The 23,485-nt window shown below is 42.8% G+C and overlaps 1 protein-coding gene across 1 annotated transcript in view; it reads right to left on the bottom strand.

The window, feature by feature from the left end:
* Window positions 1-23,485, bottom strand: part of LOC124606373 (late secretory pathway protein AVL9 homolog) — a 91,372-nt gene that overhangs the window by 56,998 nt on the left and 10,889 nt on the right. Inside the window, exons 2-4 of the mRNA XM_047138357.1 lie at window positions 22,460-22,666; window positions 10,460-10,703; window positions 6,921-7,110 (exon numbers count right to left, since the gene is read on the bottom strand). Of these exons, the coding sequence (XP_046994313.1) occupies window positions 6,921-7,110; window positions 10,460-10,703; window positions 22,460-22,666 (641 nt within the window). The remainder of the gene's footprint in view (window positions 1-6,920; window positions 7,111-10,459; window positions 10,704-22,459; window positions 22,667-23,485) is intronic.

Raw genomic sequence — 23,485 nt, 5'->3', positions numbered from 1 at the left:
GAGAATCTGAGTTAATGACGCAATTCAAAATCCTGTGTCACCGGATGTACTGCGTGGCCTGATACAGGGCGAAGAGCTCTGCTGTAGATACTGAGCAGTGTTCCGGAAGCCGATACTGAAAAATATTGGTGCCAATGACGAAGGCACACCCAACACCAGTCAGTCCAAGAGCCATCAGTGTATATAAATGTGCTATCACGAAGTTCTGAACAAAGGTCATGAAACTGAAGGTGGTAGAACGAGGCTGGAGTAGTGTCCTTAGGAAGTGAATGAAGGTCAATCTGAACACGGGCTGCCACTTGAAGCCAAGGTGGTGAAGGGTTTACACCCATCGGGAAAGTGGCAGGTAGTGTGAAGTTAAGCTGCCGGAGCAAGAGCCAAAAGTGAACTCCAGGAGGTAACAGAGGGATGCACTTCATACTGCCGATCAAAGGAGTTATCGAAGAAGGGTGCCTGAGCATGGCAGACATACAGCATGCATATCTACTGAGGAGAAAGTCACGGCGGTAGAACAGCGGTAGTTTGGCAGCTCCTGCACACAGACACTCAACCAGGCTTGTGTAAAAGGTGCCAGTTGCCAAACAGATGCCACGATATTGTTGAGATGGCATAAGAGGTACAGACATGCCGATGCATAAATGAAACACCAATAGTCTAATTTCAAACAGACAAGGATCCGGTACAAATGGATGAGGGTTGTTCAATCTGCTCCCCAGAAAGTACCTCTGAGGACACACAGTACAATGAGGGACTGTGCATAGTGAGCTGCTAGGTAAGACACAGGGAAGGCCAAATAAGTTTCCTATCGAGCACGAGTCACAGGAATTTCATAGTTTCACCGAATGGAAGAGCAACAGGCCCAAGATGTCAACACGGTGGAAGAAACCAACTGCAAGTCATACAAACAGTTTTGTCAGTGAAAAAACGAAAGCCACTGTCGATGCTCCACGAGTGAAAACGCTCGAGACATCACTGAAAACGCTGCTCAATGAGACAAGTCTATGCAGAACTGCAACAGATATAAGAAATCATCAATGAAAAGGGACTTGGAGATGCCCGGCAGGAGACAGGCCACTATAGCGTTGATGGCAATAGCAAAGAGGATGATGTTCAGGACGGAACCCTGAGGCACCCTGTTTGCCTGGATAAAGATGTCCAACAGGGCGGAAACCACATGTAGCTTGAAAACTTCGTCTTTTAAAAATTCCTGAAGGAAATGGGGCATGGGGCCACGGGAGCCCCACGTGTAGAGAGTACAGAGGATACCAGTCCTCCAGCAGTGTCATACACTTTCACCAAATCGAAAAACACGGCCACAGTCTTTGATTTCCACAGAAAACCATTTATGACAGGTGTTGGCAATGTGACGAGACGATCCACTACAGAATGGCGCACTTGAAATCCACACTGTGCAATGGTTAGTAAATGTGAGACTCGAGCCATCATACCAGCCGAGCATGAATCGTATGTTCCATCACCTTGTAAACACAGCTGGTGAAAGAAATGGAGCAGTAGCTACAAGGTAGGTGTTTGTCCTTACTGGGCTTAGGTATGGTTATGACAGTGGCTTCACGCCAGCATCTGGGAAATGTGCCGTCTACCCAGATGTGGTTGCAAGTTGGAAGCAGAAGGTGCTTGCCTGCACGAGAAAGGTGCTGTAACATCTAAATGTGAACATCATCTGGCCCTGGGGCGGAGGATTGGACTGAAGAGAGAGCATGATCTAGCCCCTTCATAGTAAATGCGGCATTGTAGCACTCACAATTCTGAGAAGAGAAGGGTATCGCCCGAACCGCCTCCACTCGTTTCTGATGGAGGGAGGCAGTGTGATAGTGAGAGAAGCTTGAAATCTCCACAAAATGGCAGGCCAAAATGTTGGATATAGCAATAGGGTCCGCTGTGACAACGTCTGTTACTGTCAGGCAGTAAATTGGGGAATGGATCTTTGTCCCAGAGAGCCATTGGAACTTGGCCCACATGATGGATGAAGGAGTGGAACTATTAAAAGAACAAGTGAATGAAATCCAGCTAGCTTTTTTTCTATCCTGAAGAATATGACGACAGTGTGCACACAACTGTTTAACGAATGCATGTTCCATTGTAGAACGATAGTTAAAAACGCAGGGAGCACGTCTCCGGATGTGAATTGCGTCGCAGCACGCCTCAGTCCAACAAGGGACTGGGACATGGTGTGGTAAAGAGGAAGTGTGAGGAATGGAACATTCTGCAGCTATAAGAATCATGTTTGTAAGGTATTCTACCTGGTCATCACAACTGGGGAACTGTTGTTCATCAAAGGTCGCCAGGGAGGAGTAAAGCCTCCAGTCAGCCTTAGTAAGCTGCCATTTGTGTGTGCACATAGGCGGTGTAGGAGTCAGCAATTGGATAGCACACAGGAAATGGTTGCTCGAGTATGTATCAGAGAGAACGGACCACTTGAAAAGATGGGCAAGCTGGGCAGTGCAGAAGGAGAGGTCCAAATGGGAACAGGTGTGTGCAGTCTGAAAGGCACATGGGTGCTTCCGTGTTAAAGCAGAGGAGATTAAGTTGACTGAGAAGGTTAAGCCAATAGGGTACCTCTCAAACAGGTTCTGGGAGAACTCCAGAGGGGATGGTGCAACTCAATGTCATCGAGCAGCAGAAAGGGGTGAGGTAGCTGCCCAATAAGCTGGAGGAAGTCTGCCCTGGTGACATCAAATGAGAGGGGGATGTAAACAGTACAAAGTGAAAAAAGGGCACGTAAGAAAGGAAAAGGCGAACTGCAACAGCTTGATGGCGGATAGTCAGGGAGATTGGCTGACTATGAACCTCATCCGATTTGAGCAGCTTGACTCCCCCATGAGATGGAGTACTGTCTCGGGTGGAGTGGGGGGGTGGGGTGGGGGGGAGGTCAAAATGAATCAGAAAGAAATGTGATAGCTCAAAGCAGTCGTGAGGATGCAATTTTGTTTCCTGGAGGCAGAGAAACGATTCTAAGAGCAGCCACAAATCCTCTTTGTTTGATCAAAGGCCACGAACGTTCCATTGAAGGAAAGTCCAAAAGAGGAAAAGGGAGGAGGGAAAATATGAAGGGGTGTCACCTTGGCGGCTGCTGAGTGCCAATCAAAAAGACAGTGCTACAGGGCACAGAAGCTGGAGGATCCTGCTCCGTGAGATCTACAGAGGTGTCGGCATTCTCCCTCTGTCAATCTGCACAGTCCAAGGCAGAAAAATGGTTGACGGTGTGCACCGGCGACACGGAGGTTGGCAGGGCTAAGGTATCACATGGCGCCACCATCAACGAGGATCTCTGTTTTGGTGAATTAGAAGACCGTTTGCTTTTGACTTCTTGGAGCCTCTCCAGTTGGCAGAGGATGACTCCGATGTTTGTTGGCTGGCGGGACATAGGAAGTCTTCATCGGAGTACTCCTGTCTTTTCCAGTCTGCCAATTGTGTAGCAGGTGACTTTGCCTGAGAGGCAAATGTTTGATGGCCTGTTGCGCAGCTGGATGAGAAGACGCCGATTTCACAACTGCAGTGCTGAATTTGAGGTCACATGTCTGCGTGGCCATGTCCTTCATGGAGCGAGATGATGTAAGAACAGTACAGAGTGCCAGATGGTAGAACACAGGGTTTGCGACAAGCCAATAACTTGCGAGTAACCAGGTAAGGCCCTTTTTCCTTCATGCCGATTTCCTGGTCATCCTCCTCACTGAGATATATGGGACAATTTTGAGAGGAGGCAGCATGGTCACCATTGCGATTGATACAGTAGAGAGGAGGAGTGGACAATCACGTTCGTGCACGTCCCTACCACTGGTTACACATCTGGCTGGGTGTTGGCAAGACATTTGAGTGTGGTTAAAATGATGACACTGGCATTTGATTCAGAATGTACGGCCTTACTGTGATAACTTCACAGCCTGCTTTGATCTTGGACAGAAGCACGACTCTTATCAAAGGTGAGAAAAAGAGTGCATGTGGGCACTAAGGATGCATCTACCTTTTCATCACCTGATGGACGGCAATGACACCCTGATCAAAGAAGCATGTTTGGATTTCTGCCTCAGTCAGACCATTGAGCAGCCTCGTGTAAATAACACCATGCCAGTAAATCAGAATTCTACGGGCCTCGACATGAACGACGTAGTTGTGGAGAAACAAAGTGGCAAGCAGCTTTTGTGCTTGTGAATCAGAAGTAGTCTCCAAAACCAAAGTGCCATTGCATAAACAATAGCAGGATTTCACAGGGCTGGCAATGGCATCAACACCTTTCGGAATAAGAAACGGATCTACCATTGCAAAAGATTGACCATCTTCAGCACATGAAACCACGAGAAATCGAGATGCAACTAGGAGGGTGTTTGAATCGGGAGCTTCATTCCAGTTACATTTGGTAGATGTTGACTGCGAAGATGATAATTGGCTCACTGCGGGAAAATCTCTCATGACTGCCAGTGTCTCCAGCGGTGCAATTCATCCAACTGAGGGACCCCCCTGTCAAAAGAGGCCTCACCTGCCTCAGGTGATTGTTCACCCCAACCAAACACCTGACAGTGGGACCAATTGGCAATTTGGAAAAGCAGCAGCTTAAGCAATCACCCCTCCCTGGGCCTGGCCTGCATCAGGGGTATGTGCGAACCCTGCCTGTAGATACAGGGCTGGGATTTACGCATTACCCAGTCACCTGTTACGCATTAGACACGCAGGCTGGCCTTCAAGAGTCTGTGGGGATGAAGAAAAATAACAGCCTCAAACACTGCAGTGGAGGAAGGATAGGAGAAGGTGAACAAAGAAAGGAAAAGGAATGAAAAACAGTGGTGAGACTGTTCTTATGTCAGTTACTGAAAATGCAGAACACATTCCCAAAAACACCTAAGACGTGTTCCCCAAGAGAAGGGAAAAGGAATAGCAAGAGGATAGATTTGCAGCACGGAAGGGAAAAGGTGCTGCAAAAGCTGGGGCCCTGTGGTTGAATTAAGAGAATGTGTAAAACTCCATCTCCGACCACGACAATAGGTTTGTTTGTCCTAGGTTTTGGGGTGCAGATAGCAGCAGTCTGTCGGCAGAGTAAATGGTGAATTGACGTATGAGTCAGTCTCAAGACTGGCTTCAAAATCATTCATCAGCGGATGATAAAATTTTCTGAAATAACAGATCTCAATAAAACCGAACTGACAACTTTTGGCAAAGGGTTTGTAGCAAGTATAGATCACTATTAAAAAGGTTTGAAGAATACTGATACCATTTACCACAACCTACAGATATGAATGCGAATTTTCAACTGTGCACTGGCCAAGTACCAATAGAATAAAAAAAGTGTGTTAGAAGTATATGGCACCAAACGTTTATTGCCTCAGTTTTTTTAATAAAATACCTACAAAACATTCAATTTAAAAGTCAATTATACTTTTTTTCTGTTTACTTCACTGTGGGTACTCAATGAAACATAATTACAGGGAGGAAACACACTTTTTGCCACTATTTATTATTTTTGTGACCCAAGTTTTGAGTTATTAGCCCAATGTCTATCATTACTGAAAAAGATGTTACTGCACACACTGGTGCAAACATAAACAAAGAAAAGAATTTACAAGCTCCTAAGATATTAACTACCAATACTACATATGCAAAATACTAACACATTCACAATCACAGACTACTAAAATAAATTACTGGCACATCCATTTATAATGGAGCACAACTAGAAGATGGGCCACACAACAATTTAGGTTTTTCATTAGCAGGTGTAGAGAGTACCTGAAGCCAATCTGCTCACTCTGTCACTGTTGAGCACAGTTCCTGTGGTGTCCCTTCGTCTCCAGTATATCAAACAGGCAGTTATGTCGAAGTGTCCAAAGCAAAATTTTTCAACGTTTATTGCGTAAGTGTGTGTGGTTTACAGACAATATTTCAGCAGGCACTCTGCCAGCAACAGGTAATACACATCTTATACTGGCAATTGTTTGGGCCACTGTCAATGGATACACTAGCATTTAAGCTTCTTCTAGAAAATACTCTCAATGAGAGTGGGCTGGTAACCATCGTTTACAGCTACTGCTTTGACAGTGCTTATTATTGTGAAATCCGAACTGACACTCAGTGCAGTGGCTGATGGCATCCTGTGTTGATGTCAATATTAATGTCTAGAAAATTAATGGCTGTGCCTCCTGCTTCCATGTAGAACTATACATTCGTGTTTCTGTTCATATTTCAGAGAAATGTTTAGAGCTGCCCAGTTGTTCTTTCCCACATAAACGGCACATTACTATGTAGCTGAAGCGCTAGGGCTTCACCACATATTTCACTCAAGGTTGATTTAAGAAAGTTGTTTCAAAATTATCCACAAACATTTTTGCTAGCGGAGGAGATAATGGGGAGCCCACAGCAAAACATGTATTACTGTGGTAAACCTTTAACGTAAGATTATACCTCTTATCGAGTATGTTATGAGAGCATTTTCAGATTTTAAATATGTTGAACTATTATTCCAAGTACTGAAAACCAAATTTTTGTTGTGCCTAGAAAATTAGATAGGCAGCCTGCTACTAGGAGTATGCACCACAAATGGAGCACTATGTGCCACAAACTGATTTAACAGTTAAGCAATACAGATTACAGACATGGTACAGCTACATCTAAAGCAAAATTGTTTTTGTTCCCAAAAGACATTCTACCAACAAATGGATTAGTAGTGGGCCCTCCATGATCTCCTCTGCTAGTAGAAATGTTTGTGGATAATTTTGAAAAAGCCTTTTTCAAACCAAACACCTAGGCAAATATGTGGTGAAATCCTGTACATAGTCATGGAAAACATGTATCTCAAGGCTGAGCAACTCACAGCGTGCAAATAGCCACACTATATTCGTCCAGTATTTTGGAATGTACACACACACAATGGAAACGTGCCGGCCTCTGTTCTATGATGCCGCAGACAGTACCTGACACAGGCAGACTCTGAGAGCCCCGCCTCCAGCATGCCAGGGTGCAGAGAGAGCAGCGACAGGATGGCGGTGCAAAGCGGCTGCACGGGGGAGCGGTAGAAGACGATGCGGCGCTCCAGTAGCAGGAGTTTGAACAGGAGCAGCGCCTTGTGCCGGAACTGCAGCACCAGGTCTCGCGCCGACAGGCCTCGAACACAGAGCGTACGTGGGCACGTGAGCGAACGGGATTGAACACTGAGGGAAGGAATGTAGATTGTCTGAGGTATTGAGACAAAAGTTAATAGTCACACTATGATAACTGAGACCTAGGACTGTTTGCAATGTGACCCATGTAATGTCTACTGACAAAATGGTGAAACACATTATGACTAGCTAAATATACTGTAATGGTTATAATAGAGGGAAACATTCCACGTAGGAAATATATATCTAAAAACAAAGATGATGTGACTTACCAAATGAAAGTGCTGGCAGGTCGACAGACATACAAACAAATTGTGTGTATGTTTGTGTTTGTTTGTGTGTCTGTCGACCTGCCAGCACTTTCATTTGGTAAGTCACATCATCTTTGTTTTTAGATATAAATATACTGTAAAACGTAATTCTGTAAGTCTCTGTCAGTAACACTTCTTTTCCCAATGTTGATGACCAAAGGATATTTCTGAGGCATACAGTCAGATTTGTGTACCAACACACCACAGTACTTTGGTAAGTTGCGAACTGTTGGTTGGTTGTTGGTGGGGTGGGGGAAATTAAGGGACTAAAAAGAAGGTTATCAAGTCCCTTGTTCAAGAGTGGGTCCAACTTTAGTTAGTGACATCAGCTAGAATTTAATCTAACAGTGATGGTACCAAGGGTTGGTAAAATTGAGGCACTGAAACCAATATTGACGTTACAGGTGAGAAATAATTTAAAGAGAGGTAAAAGTACACAGATCAGGCCAATGTGTGGGTCAGAGAATGGATGCGTACTCTCCCAGGGCTTCTCTGTGGTGATGCGCTCCTCAACTACATCTGACCTCAATGTCCAAGATAAAAGAGTAATAGTATAAATAATTCCTTCTAGCTGGTAGATCCGATTTCAGCAAGTATCCACCTCACCACCTTCAGGTGTGCTGGTGAGTTGATTATACTGTCCCACCTCATAGCTGTCTCTGGTGGTGCACACTAGTCCACTGCCACCCTCACAAGCACGACATGTCTAGCAGTGCTCTGCTTCCATCAGAATCCAGTTCTTCTCCACTGCAAGGAAACACTCCCCAAGCTTCCCTATGTTTGTAACTTTTCAGAGTGTCTAATTTCTTCTTATTCTCATCTTTATCAATTATTGAATTACACAGTTCCAACAGTTACCCTGTAATAACAATGAATTTCCTTTTGATGCATGCTTAGTAACTATGGACACAACCCTCACAAGGAGTTAATATGACCCATCTCACATTACTGGAGGCAGGAGTTATGAGTGTGGAGGGAGGTGTTGGGAGGAGAGGTTGCACATACAAAATAAGCCCACAGCCAGCTATTGGCAGCAAGTTCTTTAGCTCAGACAATGATGCCAACAAGATCTCCTGGTTTAATTTTGGGCATGTTTGATACACAGATTCTATATACACTACAGTATTATTTTCTCAACAAAACATCCAATTAGCTGGTTAGTATAGGATACCTTGCACTATTTAGAAATTAAATTACTCAATATTTTGTAAGAAGAAATATTTCCTGCCTTACTAAGGCAATGTTGTAATTTTATCTTTGGTTCACAACAGAAGTAATTAATATCAAAATGAATAACCATATTCAAAACATGCCAAACAGCAGTTCATTAAAAAACTGGCAAGTGTATACAGTAGTGCAATAAGTCTACAGTTGTCTACAAAATCTGCAATTAAAATCTGCTGCAACCTAACTAAAAGCCAAAAATAGTTAACATTTAAATCCACTCTATCACACAACAAACCACCTTATCACAGACAATTTATAACAGCCCCTATTCTGGATATTTTACTGAAGAGGACAAAACTGAATAACTCTCAGAGTACTAAAAAAAAAAAATGTTATTGAAATAAAATGGATGATAACAATGTCTTTCTGGTTCACATAGCTTGGTCAGAGAGCTGAACTATCTAAAGATATTCAAACTTAGATATCTAAACCATTTGAAGTATACATACTAAATGAATGTAGGCTGCCAGGAAAATTACTTCCTCAAGTTGTATGAATGTTGCTTCATTAAAGATCTAAAATCAATAAGAGAAATGTGAAACTGAAAAAGCTTTCATCTGCTAATGCAAATTGTGACTGTCGAAACTGCTGTGAAAGACATTTTGGTTGGAGAATACAGAGCCTAGACGATCCCTTAGTTTGTTGCAAAGGAAGTTTTCAGAACAAATCTGAACCTAATATGAAAATACAGTTTTCCTTCGGTGCATCTACCTGCCAGCATTGTTATACCCGAATGTACTGAGTCATACATGTTACACGAGTACTATTTAATTTAGCAGCCCAGTAAAGTCTAGGACCAATTGATTTCATCTGAATTATTAACAATATTGAGAGAGAGTACTGCAGGAAGTTCTTCAGACCATTTGAGATCAGAGTGCTCCATGTCCTTGGTTGCAAGGTTTTGTACTCTCAAATCACACAATACAGAACTGCTGAAGTCAATCAATTACAGTTTATCAAAGGTCTTCTGGAAACATCATAGCATTTCTCTGGACAGCTGCATAGAATAAATAACAATGAACTGCATGTGCAAACAAATTCATTTATTAATTCTGGGACAAGTGACATCATCAGTATTTGTTCACATGATGTGGGCTTTAGAAAGTCAAATCCAATGTCAAGATAAAGCACCATATCAAGAATGGAAATGAGGCATCTGGCACATGAAAAAGACCAACAAAGTCATGCAGAAAAATGCGTTCAGAGATTTTTAATGCAAATCTGGAACCTAATAAAATCACTTTTTGTAGAAAGGACATTCCAATTAGAGAACTTTGTATAGCTTTCTACGGGTCACATAGTACAATGGACGACATGGAACAAGTCATTTTACAGAATATTAGACACTCTTAAATAGCCATCTTGTGTAGTTCTGTGTGCTGTTTTGAATTATTCTGCAATTGAAATTTGATTATAGGAATTACATTAACCTTAACACCAACCTATAATTTAATTGACAATGCTTGTGTTAGTCTTTAAACTGAAAAAGAAAGGTGGGGAAATTATGAAATTTTGGCCACAGCATCTGTTACATTTAAAACACACACACACACACACACACACACACACACACACACACACACACACACACACACACACACACACATTTTTCTTGTTCATAAAAGTACCTCTGCCTCCACTTCGACCTCTTTTTTTTTTTCAAAAACACCACACACAAAAAAGGAGGAGGATAAGAATATGAATGAGAAGAAGAAGTGAAAGATACTTTACAGGAAAGTTCTCCTAGTTCTGTTCTAACTGTTGATCCTAAGTATGAGATATTATACACTACTAAATCATGACATTAAAACTTACCCACAAAAAGCTGCGGTGGAGGAGGATTGGTGATAAGTGGCGGAGTGGTTGCAAGACACCCATTCAGGTGGTGGTAGGTGTCGTGCAGCAGCGACACTTTGCTGAAATCCCCTTCCGCAAAGTAAGCATGTGTGATCAGAGCCATTTTCACCTGGATGTGCCCAAACAATGGCAGCTGGCTCAGAACGCAGACCGACTTCTGTACGGTTCCGCGAGTGATGTCAGATGTGCGAGCTTTTAGCCTCTGAAAAACAGAGTGTGTGCTTGGATACCTTGTAATTTAAAGTTAATTCAAAAGGCACTTAAATGTCTACATCACAAACACACACAAAACCATTGCACACTCCTGATCTGAGAACTAAAAACTGTGTCAGAAATATTCTCCCAATGGTACTACTGCCACATACCCAACCTCTCAATGTAGTGTTCAGAAGTAGGAGGAAAATGTAGTGACCCAAAGGTTGTCTGCCTGGATGCAGGCCAAACTGTTTAAGTGAACAGGGGTTCTGAGTTCGAATCCTGCTCTGGTAGAGGTATGCAACTGTTACAATACATATACATTAATAACCACAAGGAAATGTGAAAGCCATTAAGCCAGCTTTACATGCTTTGCAGCCCATGTTGTAACTCTGAAACTTTGAATATGGCTACAGTACGTTTCAGCTACACACACACACACACACACACACACACACACACACACACACACACACACGCCCGTTTCAAAGTTGCCAAGTAAGATAGGGCAGCTTTAAAAGTCCTGACATATTAAAAGTCTGTTCCAGACTGGAACTCAAACCATTCCTCACTCTTACCCACAATCCCAGCCTCAGTCTGTGACCACCTTTCCCCTATTTTTCAGCAAAACATGTCATGACGGCAGATCACATTTGAGACTGGGATGCTCAGCTGGTAAGAAGCAAGGCTCCAGGTTCGAGCCCCTGTTTTACTCTGCCTGGAAGATTGAAAACAGCACACACTACACTGCAGAGTGTTAAATTAATTTTGTTACGATTAATCTGTTTACCAGTTTTTGCTATACACCTGCACAACATTAGATCACATTATAGGCAGCCACTCAAAAAGATTTCTGCCGGTCACTTGTTGGCACTCTGAGGCTGCCGGAAGTCACAGTTCGATGTTTCTCAGCCAGCCTTTCCTACTGGAACTCCTGAGGAACAGTCACTTCCCCACCAGTGGCTCCACTGAGGGTCGAGGCTATCAAGTCTCTAATTTTACCTCTGGAAAACACTTCTTCAGGTCTCCTGACTGTTTCTGATAGTTCCCTACAGTGAACTCACCGTTTAAGCTAACGTGACACTGAGCAGCAAGTTTGCAAATCTATCAGATGGACCCCTCTGCCTTTTGGGATAAATGGCAGGCAATCCCCTTAACAGCACCAAGGCAGCTGGTGCTTAAGGTACAGAAGTCATCTCACAGTGTTCGGGTACACCCCTCAACTACCGCGTCAAATGAAACGCTACACATTTACAGACAGTGGCTGCATCAAACATTGTAAAAATGACATTTCTATGAATAAATTAAATTTAGGGCACATAGCTGTGAAAATATCAATTCTTCCACTGACACTTCATTCACATGCCTTGCACTGGCCTTGTAGTTAGTCTTTTGGCTCACTAAAAGGATGGCTGGGAGATGCACGATCGAAATATTAGTGGAAAGAGTTTATTCGTTATGCCATGAAAAGTTGAAAATGCGCATTCTTGCAGATGTCCAGAAAACCTGGCAGTCGCCTTCAAGAAATTCCATCATTACTAAGTGAGTTTTGTACATGTCTGTAGATGACAGTTCTTTGTGTCTGGTGATTATCTTAGCAATTCTGCACTCAGATATAGTGGCAATATCTAACACAAACAGTTAAGGAGTGCAAAAATTCAGTCGCGGAAAGTACAGAAACTGGTGCTTATGTGTCCAGTTTGGAAAGTAGGAGAGAGGGTCTGACATTTGCTGCAAAAGTTGGGAGGTCTGGTCTAGAGTTCAATCCAGCTCACTGTTTTAGTTTGCTAGAAAGTTTTGCATTAGAAAAAATACAAATAAGCAAGCGAAGCGAGACGCACAGTAATCTGTGAGCTACATTTCTTATGGTTTACAATAGTTTTCCAGAACACTAGCAGGGAAAATCCAACATTTCCTATTTTTTTTGTTTTTACAAGTCAAGTTCCAGAGGACCAAATTGAGGAACAAATCTCCAAGGTCATGGAACATATCACTCCATGAAGTTACAACATAAAAGTAATAACAGATAAAAATAAAATGTTTATGAACCCAAAAAGGGTCAAGCCATAAGTCCAAGTAAACTCAGTCAACAATATAACATAAGAATCAGTTAAATTTTTCAAGGAACTCCTCGAAAGAACAGAAGGAGTGACCCATGAGGAAACACTTCAATTTCAATCTGAAAGCGCGTGGATTACTGCTGAGATTTTTGAATTCTTCTGGTAGCTTATTGAAAATGGATGTAGCAGTATACTTCACACCTTTTTGCACAAGAGTTAAGGAGGTCCGATCCAAATCCAGGTTGGATTTCTACCAAGTATAAACTGAGTGAAAGCTGCTTATTCTTGGGAATAAGCTGATATTTATTGCCCAAACCACCTGTTTCTGAGCCAAAAATATTCTTTTAGAATACCCCACACAACATAAGCAAATGAAAATAAGCAAAGTAGACTAATTTTCGTGCCAAACGATCACTTAATTCAGATATCACTGTAATAGTAAAAATGGCAGCTTTAAGTCTTTGAACAAGATCCTGAACGTGGGCTTTCCACGACAGTTAACTACCTATCTGAACACCTAGAAATATGAACAGTTCAGTTTCACTAATCATATGTCATTCTGTGAAATTAAAATGTTGGGTTTTGTTGAACTCTGTGTTAGAAACTGTAAAAAGTGAGTCTTACTGTGATTTACTGTTAGTTTATTTTCTACAAGCCATGAACTTAAACATGAACTGCAAATGTTGCACACAACATCCTTTACTACCAAACTAATGTCATCAGCAAACAGAAATATTTTAGAATTACCCGTAAAACTAGAAGGCATATCATTTATATATAAATAAGGAACAGGAGTGGCCCCAACACTGATCCCTGGGAAACCCCCCATTTGACTGTACCTCGCTCAGACCCCTCATCATAGCCATTCTCAACAATGAGAATAATGACCTTTTGCTGTCTGTCATTGAAAGTTAGAGGTAAACCAATTGTGAGTTACTAACCGTATTCTGTAATGATCCAACTTCTGGAGCAATATTTTGTGATCAACAATCAAACACCTTACTTAAATCAAAAAATATACCTAGTGTTTGAAACCTTTCCTTTAAGCCATCTATACCTCACCGAGAAAAGATAATCTAGCATTTTCAGTAGATAAACGACTTCTAAAGATGAACTGTACATTTGATAGCAAATTATGTGATATAAAATAATCAATTATCCTTACATACACAGCCTTTTCAATAACTTCAGCAAACACTGATGGCATAGAAATAGGTCTAAAATTGTCTACATTATCCCTTTCTCCCTTTTTATAAAGCAGCTTCACTACTGAGTACTTTAATCGTTCAGGAAACTGACCATTTCTAAAGGAAAAATTACAAATATGGCTCAGTACAGGGCTAACATGAGCAGCACAGTACTTTAATATTCTACTAGGCACACCACTGGTACATAATTCATCTGTCAGATAATGAGATGATGGTGTGCAAGGGAAAGCCACATCCTTAATGAGATGATGGTATGCAAGGGAAAGCCACATCCTTGTTGCTCCTTAGGCTGCTCTGTCGGCTTTGTTGTTTCCCTGTATTCCGATGTGTCTTGATATCCAGCAAAAGATTACCTCCTTGCCACAGTGTTGGAGCCGCTGTAAGGAGTCATGGATAAGCTGAATCATCTGGTCTACAGAATACATTTGGTGGACCACTTGTGGCACTCTGAACAAGTCAGAACAGATGAGAAACCTTGTACTGTGATGCCTGTGAATCCACTACAGTGCTGTCATAATGCCATACCGCTCCAAATCATAATTTTTAAGTTGTTCCAGAAGGTGCACTTTGAAACTCTATCAGGGAACACAGTTGAATTCAACCAATGGCATTCACTTGCTGGGATTCGCCTCTATAAAAATTGATAAGGTATGTACTTAAAATTTAAGAACATAGAGTTGTAAAAACATAATCTGGAGTACAAGCTTTCTTGTACTGTGTCAAGATTAAAATCACTTTGGCCTTCTGAAGACATCAAGGCCATAGTTTATTCCACACTCCTGGCTGTATATTCTGAGGTCTCATTTATACAGATCCTTGAGACAGTCAGTAGCCATATCCCAAATGACTTGGTCGTATGGGGCCAAGGGCTGAACAACTGCTCGAAGTTGGGGTGGTCCATTAATTTTCAGGGCCTGTCAAACCAGGTGGTGGTGACGCTGAATCCAGCATAGTGGTTCACCAGCCTCAGCGTGTGCACACGCATGCACACTGTTGGGGACATTGACTTGGACATGGAAAGTACGGAGTGACAGAAGTTTTGGATAAAATCAGGAGTGGGACTCATTCAATGTGGCAAGGTATGATGTCGCCAGATCATGTTGTATGCTTTACTTAAGTCCAAAAAGCCGGCAACCAGATGTTTGTGTCTGGAAAGCGCTGTTCAGATGGCAGACTCGAGGGACACCAGATTATCAGTGGTAACGCAACCCTGGTGGTAGCCGCCCTGACATGGAGTCAGTAGGCCACCTGACTCCAGACCCAACCCAACTGCCTACACACCATACATTCCAGCAGCTTATAAAGACAGTTGGTGAGGCTGACGGGCCAGTAGCTATCCACATCAAGCAGGTTTTGACTGGATTTGAGCACCGGAATGATCGCACTCTCCCGCGATTGTGATGGAAAGATGCCAATGCACCAGATCCGGTTGAAGGTGACGAGGAGATGTCACTTGCAGTCAGACAAGAGATGTTTAATCAACTGGCTGTGGATCCAATTTGGCCCAGGAGCCATGTCGGGGCAATGTGCAAGGGTGCTGAGGAGCTCCCACTCTGTAAATGGTGCATTATACGGTTCACTGTGGTATGTAGTGAACGAGAGGACTTTCCTTTCCATCCGCCGTTCGAGGGTGCGAAAGGCTGAGGGGTAGTTCTCTGACACAGAGGCTCGAGCATAGTTTTCAGTAAAGTGCTCAGAAATCGTGTTCCATCGGTAGATAACACGCCAACAATGTTAATGCCAGGGACACATGTTGGGGTCTGGCGCCCAAAAAGACGTCTGATCTTCGTCCAGACTTGAGAAGGTGATGTATGGCTCCCAATGGTCGAAACATACCTCTCCCAATACTCCTGTTTCCATATTTTTATAAGCTGGCGAACAGGGGCACGGAGTTACTTAAAGGCTATTAGGTGCTCTAGGGAAGGGTGCCACTTTTGTCACTGTAGAGGTCGCCAACACACTTTAATTGCCTCAACAACGTCCGGCGACCACCAAGGGACTGTGTCTTTCACACTCTAAAGAATGAGGGCTCACACTTTCTGCCACAGAAACAATCTTTGTAATGACCTCTCAACGACAACATTGATGGCACTATGTGGGGGAGATTCAGCGGTGAAGGCTTCCCAGCCTACCTTGTTTAAAGCCTGTCTCAGTAGGCGTCCATGGGCATGATGCCGGGGGAGTGACAGGAAGATGGGGAAGTGGTCACTATCACACAGGTCGTCATGTGCTATCCAGTGGATAGATGGGAGAATGCCAGTTCTGCAAATCGAGAGATCAATGGACAAATATGTGCCATGTGCCACACTGAAATGTGGGGGGGGAGGGGGGGGCGGGGGGGCACCTATACTTAAGAGGCAGAGGTTGAGTTGTGACAGTAAATTTTCGACCTCCCTACCTCGGCCAGTAAGCATAGTGCCACCCCACAAGGGGTTATGTGCATTAAAATCTCTCAAAAGTAGGAAAGGTTTAGGGAGTTGATCAATCAGTGCAACCAATACGTTCATTGGCACTGCACGATCTGGAGGAAGATATACACTGCAGACAGTTATTGTGTGTCATCCTTATCCTGACAGCCACAACTCCAATAGTGGTTTCAAGGGGCACAGGTTCACTACATACTGAGCTCAGACGCAAAGTCCACCTGACACTTAATACCCCTCATAGCCACGGAGGGCAGGGGTCTGTATTGCCAGGAGCCAGGTTTCCTGGAGGGCAATGCAGAAAGCAGGTGTAAAGCTAAACAGTTGCCGTAGCTCAGCCAGGTGATGGAAAAAACCACCGCAATTCCACTGGAAGATTACGTGATCATGAAACTGGGAAGGCATGAAACACTCACTGAGGCAATCTACGTCTCAGGGTCACCTGCTGCCACCAGATGAGTACCTGTGCAATCGACATCCATTGTGTCTTGAGGGCCCAGCGAGATCTACGTCCTCAGCGGACACCAGAATCTCCACCTCATCCTCAGACACAGAGCTTGTAGGTAGTGGTGATGTGGGTGCCACCGCAGTGCCTTGGTTTCTCTCGATGCTCCTTAGGATTGTCCTGGTGGGAAGGCTTCACTGATTCAGTCTCAAGACGGTGAAGTCCTACAACCAGCTCCCTGTGGTTGCTTCAGCCACTGGTGGGTTTCAGCTTTGCCACTGGTAGGAACCTGTGAAGGAAGTGACCCAAGGGATCCCTTCCTGACGGGAGCAGCAGAAGACGACTTACACTTCTCTGACTTAGAAGTGGGGACTGACATCCCCGATGGTTTCGGGGTGTTGCTACTGAAGTAGGTTGTGCAGTAGCAACAGGGAGGGAAGTGCCGCCGAGAGCCAACTGTATGTGACGGCATAGGTTGATGTCATGTGCACACGATGTAGCCTCTCATATTTTCTCTTAGCCACAGTGTAGGTCAGTCAGTCCAGGATCTTGTATTCCACTATTTTTCTTTCTTTCTTTCTGGAGAATCCTGCAGTCTGGTGAGTAAGGCGAATGGTGCTCTCCGCAGTTGACACAGATGGGAAGCGGGGCACAGGGAGTATTAGGATGTGAAGGACCTCCACAATCCTAACAGGCGACACTGGAAGTAGAGCGGGAAAACATATGGCCGAAATTCCAGCACTTAAAGCACTGCATCGTGGGAGGAATATATGGCTTTACATCACAGTGGTAGACCATCACCTTGACCTTCTCGGGTAACATATCACCCTCGAAGGCCAAGATGAAGGCACCGGTGGCAACCTGATTATCCCTCGGACCTTGGTGTATGTGCCGGACGAAATGGACACCTCGCTGCTCTTAATTGGTGCGCAGCTTATCATCAGACTGCAAAAGAACGTCCCTGTGAAATATGATACCCTGGACCATATTTAAGCTCTTACGGGGCATTATGTAAACAGAAACAACCCCCAGCTTGTCATAGGCAAGTAGTGCCCCTGACTTGGCAGAGAATGCTGTTTTGATCGAGACCGACACTGACTGCATTTTGGACAAGCCCTCCATGTCCCCAAACTTGTCCTCTAAATACTCCACAAAAACTGAGGTTTCATTGACAAGAAAGATTCCCCATCAACACTTGTAAATATGAGGTACCAAGGTGAATAAGCTTAGATGCCATCGTTAGCCTGGCATTCCTCCCATGGTGTGGCCAGGAGGGGGCGGGGGGGGGGGGGGGGGGGTGGCGAATTGGGGTCATATTTCTTATCACTGAAGTTAGACCCTGACCGCTTAGCGACTGCTGGTGTTTGACCACCAGCAAGAGATGATGTACTACACTTCATGGCGTGTCATCCGCCCTGATGCCACCCACTCTGACCAGGGGCCCTCCCCACAGACACCACCCAGCTGCAGCAAAGGCCACCTGGCAGGCTGGCCATTGCCAGGAGTCCTGATGCCCCAGGGTGATAGGTATCTATTCCTTGGCATACGTGGGGAGTTAATGGCGCAGGCATCAGCAGAGCAATTCCTGTGTTGTCCTGTGTGGTCAGGGGGCTACAACCAACAGGGTACATGGTGGCTCCACCACAACGGACTGGCTACCGTGCTAGATATCAGGTGCAAATGAGCTAAGAAGTCCATTATCGTCGACAGCGCAGAAAACAATACTGAACAGTGAATGGACAAAAATGCACCCAGGTGGGTGACCTTGCCCAACAGCTGGAAAATGAGCAGAAGTGCAGACCCATGTCAATGAAGGATGCGAGAGGTCTCAGCACCTGATGGACGCTATGCATCATATAAGGCGCCCTTCCCCAATTGGCTCACTCTTCAGGTAAATTTTGAAAAATGAAGGTCAAACCCTACCTACCTACAAAACCTACAAACTCCTTTTAGTCGCCTCTTACGACAGGCAGGAATACCTCGGGTCTATTCTAACCCCCAGACCCGCATGGAGGGGGGGGGGGGGGGGGGTCAGTTTGAAAAAACAAATACCTTTCACAAATCCAAGAGAAGCCAGATTGGACCTCTTTACAGAGAATGAAGAAGAAATATGAAGAGAACAGTTAAGCTGTACACACAAAGATATTCTAACAGATGGTGCCCAACAAAAATGACAATTCAGTAATTGTTAAAAAGAGTTTTTATTGGAAGGGCACTGGAATATTATGTAAAAGTTAAGGAGCAGCCTGCAATGAACAGAGTATAATGATATAGATGTTCTGGAGCTGTTCCTCACAACCCACATGTTGGTTCCGGAGAAACTGGAGTAAGTCAGAACAGCTTTGTTTGCATTTTGTGCACAAACACCTTTCATCTGCATCATGTGTTACTTCATCGGCAGATTAACTTGTGGGAATTGAAGAAGATGCATAGGATTCTGCCGCTAACTTCTGGTGCATAATCAGGACAATAGGTTCTATATTCAAATCAAAAGAAAGCTGAATGTACGATACTGCATTATTGGGCCACCAAGGATCTGTGCTGGTTGAGGCAGGTTGAACATCAGAGACAGTGGAGAGTGAACACGGCTCTTAACTCACTGAAGAAAGTTTAATGTATAAAACAATAGCATAATTTCTGATTGAAGGGCTTTTGGGTCTCCTAGAGAAAGTACCACTTGAAATATGTAAATGCATGTGGTGCCACTACAGTGAGTGCCCAGCTCACTATTTACGAGTTGGTACGAAAGAGCTCATCCACCTCTTTCCTCATTGCTAAATAGGAATCGATGGTGTTATTAGCTGGCCTGTACGTTTGACTGATATGACACTACCGGATTTTTTTCTCTGGGGTAAAATAAAAGATGAAGACTATGCACAAGTTATGATGACACAATAGGATTTAAAACATTAAACTGTTGCAACACAGGCAATAATATTGAAGAAATCTCTTCAGTTTGTCCATAAGTCCTTGCTCAGTGACTGCAAATACGTATTGCACTAGACAAAGGGCATTTTGAAGACTTTATAGTATAAATGTAAGTTTTAAAAAATATTTATTACCACGTTCTTTGGTATTTCCTTTATGTTACTGTAGCTTATGTAGTTCTGGAATACAAGTATGTATCCCGAAATTAAATTCATAACAGAAAGTTATTATTTAACAATCTTTATGCCGCTATTCCCCATTTTACAAATCCATTCTCTATTTGATGTGCACCTTTCTGTCAAGGCTCTGACAGAAACAGTGTCAGACCTGTTACTTTAGTTAACTAAAATGAGTCATCCTTGGACGCTACCCCAAGGTTGGAAAGTTATGCAGAAGTTCAAAATATAGCATGTACTTCAATGTGATACGCTTCTAATAATTCCCACAACAAAACTCTGTCTTGGAATCTGGCAGAAAACCCAATATGGTCATACATAAAGCACACCAGTGGCAAGACACAATCAATACCTTCACTGCATGGTAACATCGGTGAAGTCACTGATGACACTACCACAAACCCAGAGTTATTAACCATGGTTTTCTGAAACTCCTTCATCAAAGAAGATGAAGTAAATATTCCTGAATTCCAATCAAGAACAACTGCCAAGATGAGAATCATAGAAGTAGATATGCTCGGTGTAGCAAAGCAGCTTAAATCACTTAATAAAGCCAAGGCCTCCAGTCCAGTTTGTATACCAGTCAGGTTAATCTCAGAGCTTGCTGAAACAGTAACTCCATAGTTAGCAATTATACACAACTGCTCACTCACAGAGAGATCCATACCTAAAGACTGGAAAATTGCTTAAGTCACACGAATACCCAATAAGGGAAGTAGGAAAAATCCGCTGCATTACAGGCCTATATCACTAACGTCGATTTGCACTTCAGTTTTGGAACATATACTGTGTTCGAACATTATGTAGTACCTCGAAGAAAACTATTTATTGACACATAATCAGCACGGATTCAGAAAATATCATTATTGTGAAATGCAACTAGCTCTTGAGCAGAAAAAATTGAAATCTTGCACTAATTACATGACAGTTAAGCGGAAATCATTTTTCAAATCACACATTTTGTGATTTTCTGTCAGAAAGGTCACAGTTCGTAGTAACAGATGGAAAGTCATCGAGTAAAACAGAAGTAATATCTGGCATTCCCCAAGGAAGTGTTATAGGCCCTCATTCTTCCTGATCTATATTAACGACATAGAAGACGATCTGAGTAGCTGTCTCAGATGGTTTGCAGATGATGCTGTGATTTACCATCTTGTGAAGTCATCAGATGACCAAAACGAATTGCAAAATGATTTACATAAGATATCTGTATGGTGCTAAAAGTGACAACTGATCCTGAATAAAGAAGAGTGTGAAGTTATTCACATGAGTACTAAAAGAAATCCACTAAATTTCGATTATGTGATAAGCCACACAAATATTCAGGCTACAAATTCAACTAAATACTTAGGGATTACAATTACAAATAAACTAAATTGGAATGATCACGTAGATAATGTTGTGGGTAGAGCAAACCAAAGAATGCGATCCATTGGCAGAACACTTAGAAGGTGCAACATGTCTACTTAGGAGGCTGCTTACACCACGCTTGTCCACCCTGTTCTGGAGTATTGCTGTGCGGTGTGGATCCGCATCAGGTGGGACTGACGGATGACATCGAAAAAGTAAAAAGAAGGGCAGCTCGTTTTGTATTATTTCGAAATAGGGGAGATAGTGCAACAGACATGGTACGTGAACTGGAGTGGCAGTCATTAAAACAAAGGGTTTTTTCATTACGATGGGATCTTCTCATGAAATTTTAATCACCAGTTTCCTTCTCCAATTGCAAAGACACCTATGTAGAGAGAAATGATCATCATCATAAAATAAGAAAAATCAGGCCTCGCACAGAAAAATTTAAGTGCTCATTTTTCCAACGTGCCATTCGAGAGCGGAACCATAGAAAGGCAGCTTGAAGGTAGTTCATTGAACTCTCTGCCAGACACTTTGTTGTGAATAGCAGAGTAATTACGTAGATGTACTTCCTTTGTCCTCCAGTTGGTGCATCAGTCCAACTGTATGTAGTAGCCAAGTGTCACTAGTACCAATTTTAAATAAACCTTCTCCACTATTCCACTTTTTTTAAGAAAACTCTGTTAGATGTGTCATGCTGGAATACCTTCTCAGCCTGATGTGACAGTCCTGTCTAACAAATCTAATTTCCGTATTAGGCAAGAATTGGTTTCATGTTCAAATCAGATAAACCCAAGTTATAAATATTGAAGCACCACTGTCTTACTAGGTGGTGTTCTGCTGGAAAAATTTGTTTTAATATTCCTTCCAATTGTGAGCCAACATTATGTGTGAAACCAAAAATCATATAACAATTCGGTACTTTTCACATTCACCTTGAGATTAGGAGGTTAGGTATAAGGAAACATCCTAGCACTAAGTAAAGAAGATTAACTTGTCACCTTTGTATTGCTGTCCTGAAACTGTGAACTTAAATCCTACATATTTGGCTATTTTCAACATTTTGTTCTCAGTTACACAGGTTTATTCTTGACACATGTGTGAAGTTACTCAGCAGATTTAATACACGTAAAAGCCAATTAGTAACGCTTCCCAGCTGCAGATACTCACCTCGACAGGAATCTGCCTGAAGCAGGATATTCCGTAGACAGTCTCCTTCGGATTGGTGAGACTGGGGAGATGAAAGTACACTGTGTCCTCATCAAAATTGTGGGAGCCATCTGGCAGTGCCAGAGTGGGCAAGTACTTCCAGCCTGGGGGACAGGTGGAAGAGTCTGGAGGTGAGCCTTCTATCAATGGTGGGAAGGAGTACTCGACCTGAACATGCAAAAAGTCACATAATTAAAAATAGATGAACTAAACAATGTGTTTTGCTGAAGTGTTTGAAAATAATTCATTCTTAAGCATTAGTTAAATCAACATTTCTGCTTTACACACATTTTAGCAGTAGTATCCTCATTCAGTCAACAATTCCCCGAATCTCAGTGTTATCTACATGAATAAAGGCACATCTCTGAGAATTTTGGTAGTTCAAGAGTGTCATGCCATACATATTTTGTAATAAATCATCATTTACAGGTTCTCGCTGAGCATTCTAAAAATTTCTGCGGCGATGTGTGATTTGAAAAATGATTTCCGCTTAACTGTCATGTAATTAGTGCAAGATTTCCATTTTTTCTGCTCAATGACCAGTTTGTTCTAAGGAATACAAACACAGCTATTACAAAGTCGTCTACTGTAGTATCACTGTGTGTTCTGAACAAATTGTAACTGCATATTCTGTTCCGTTTAATTTTCCAGGGCATACTGACTAGCATCTGTCACATTTCTGCCACTTTTACGTTTGTCACATGAGTTTCTTAGTGAGCATAACATCAACAGAACGAAAGACTCAAAGTTTAGCTTCACGGAATCAGTAGATTTTAGTGCAAGTTTTCTACTGGTTATCAAATTACTGGGTGTTAATCACTAGAACATTTATTAAGGGGGCGTTGTATCCTTGTAGCATAACAGAGTCAGAAATTAAAAGGGAACCAGAAAGCTTAAATTAAAGTTATAAAGTTATTTGTTTATTGTATTGCAAACATTTCACCAGCCACAACAAAGCACCACTGAGAACATTGTTCTCCAACACAG

This window comes from Schistocerca americana, chromosome 3, assembly GCF_021461395.2.
Source record: "Schistocerca americana isolate TAMUIC-IGC-003095 chromosome 3, iqSchAmer2.1, whole genome shotgun sequence".
NCBI lineage: Eukaryota > Metazoa > Arthropoda > Insecta > Orthoptera > Acrididae > Schistocerca > Schistocerca americana.
This window is presented reverse-complemented; position numbering and strand designations above follow the sequence as displayed.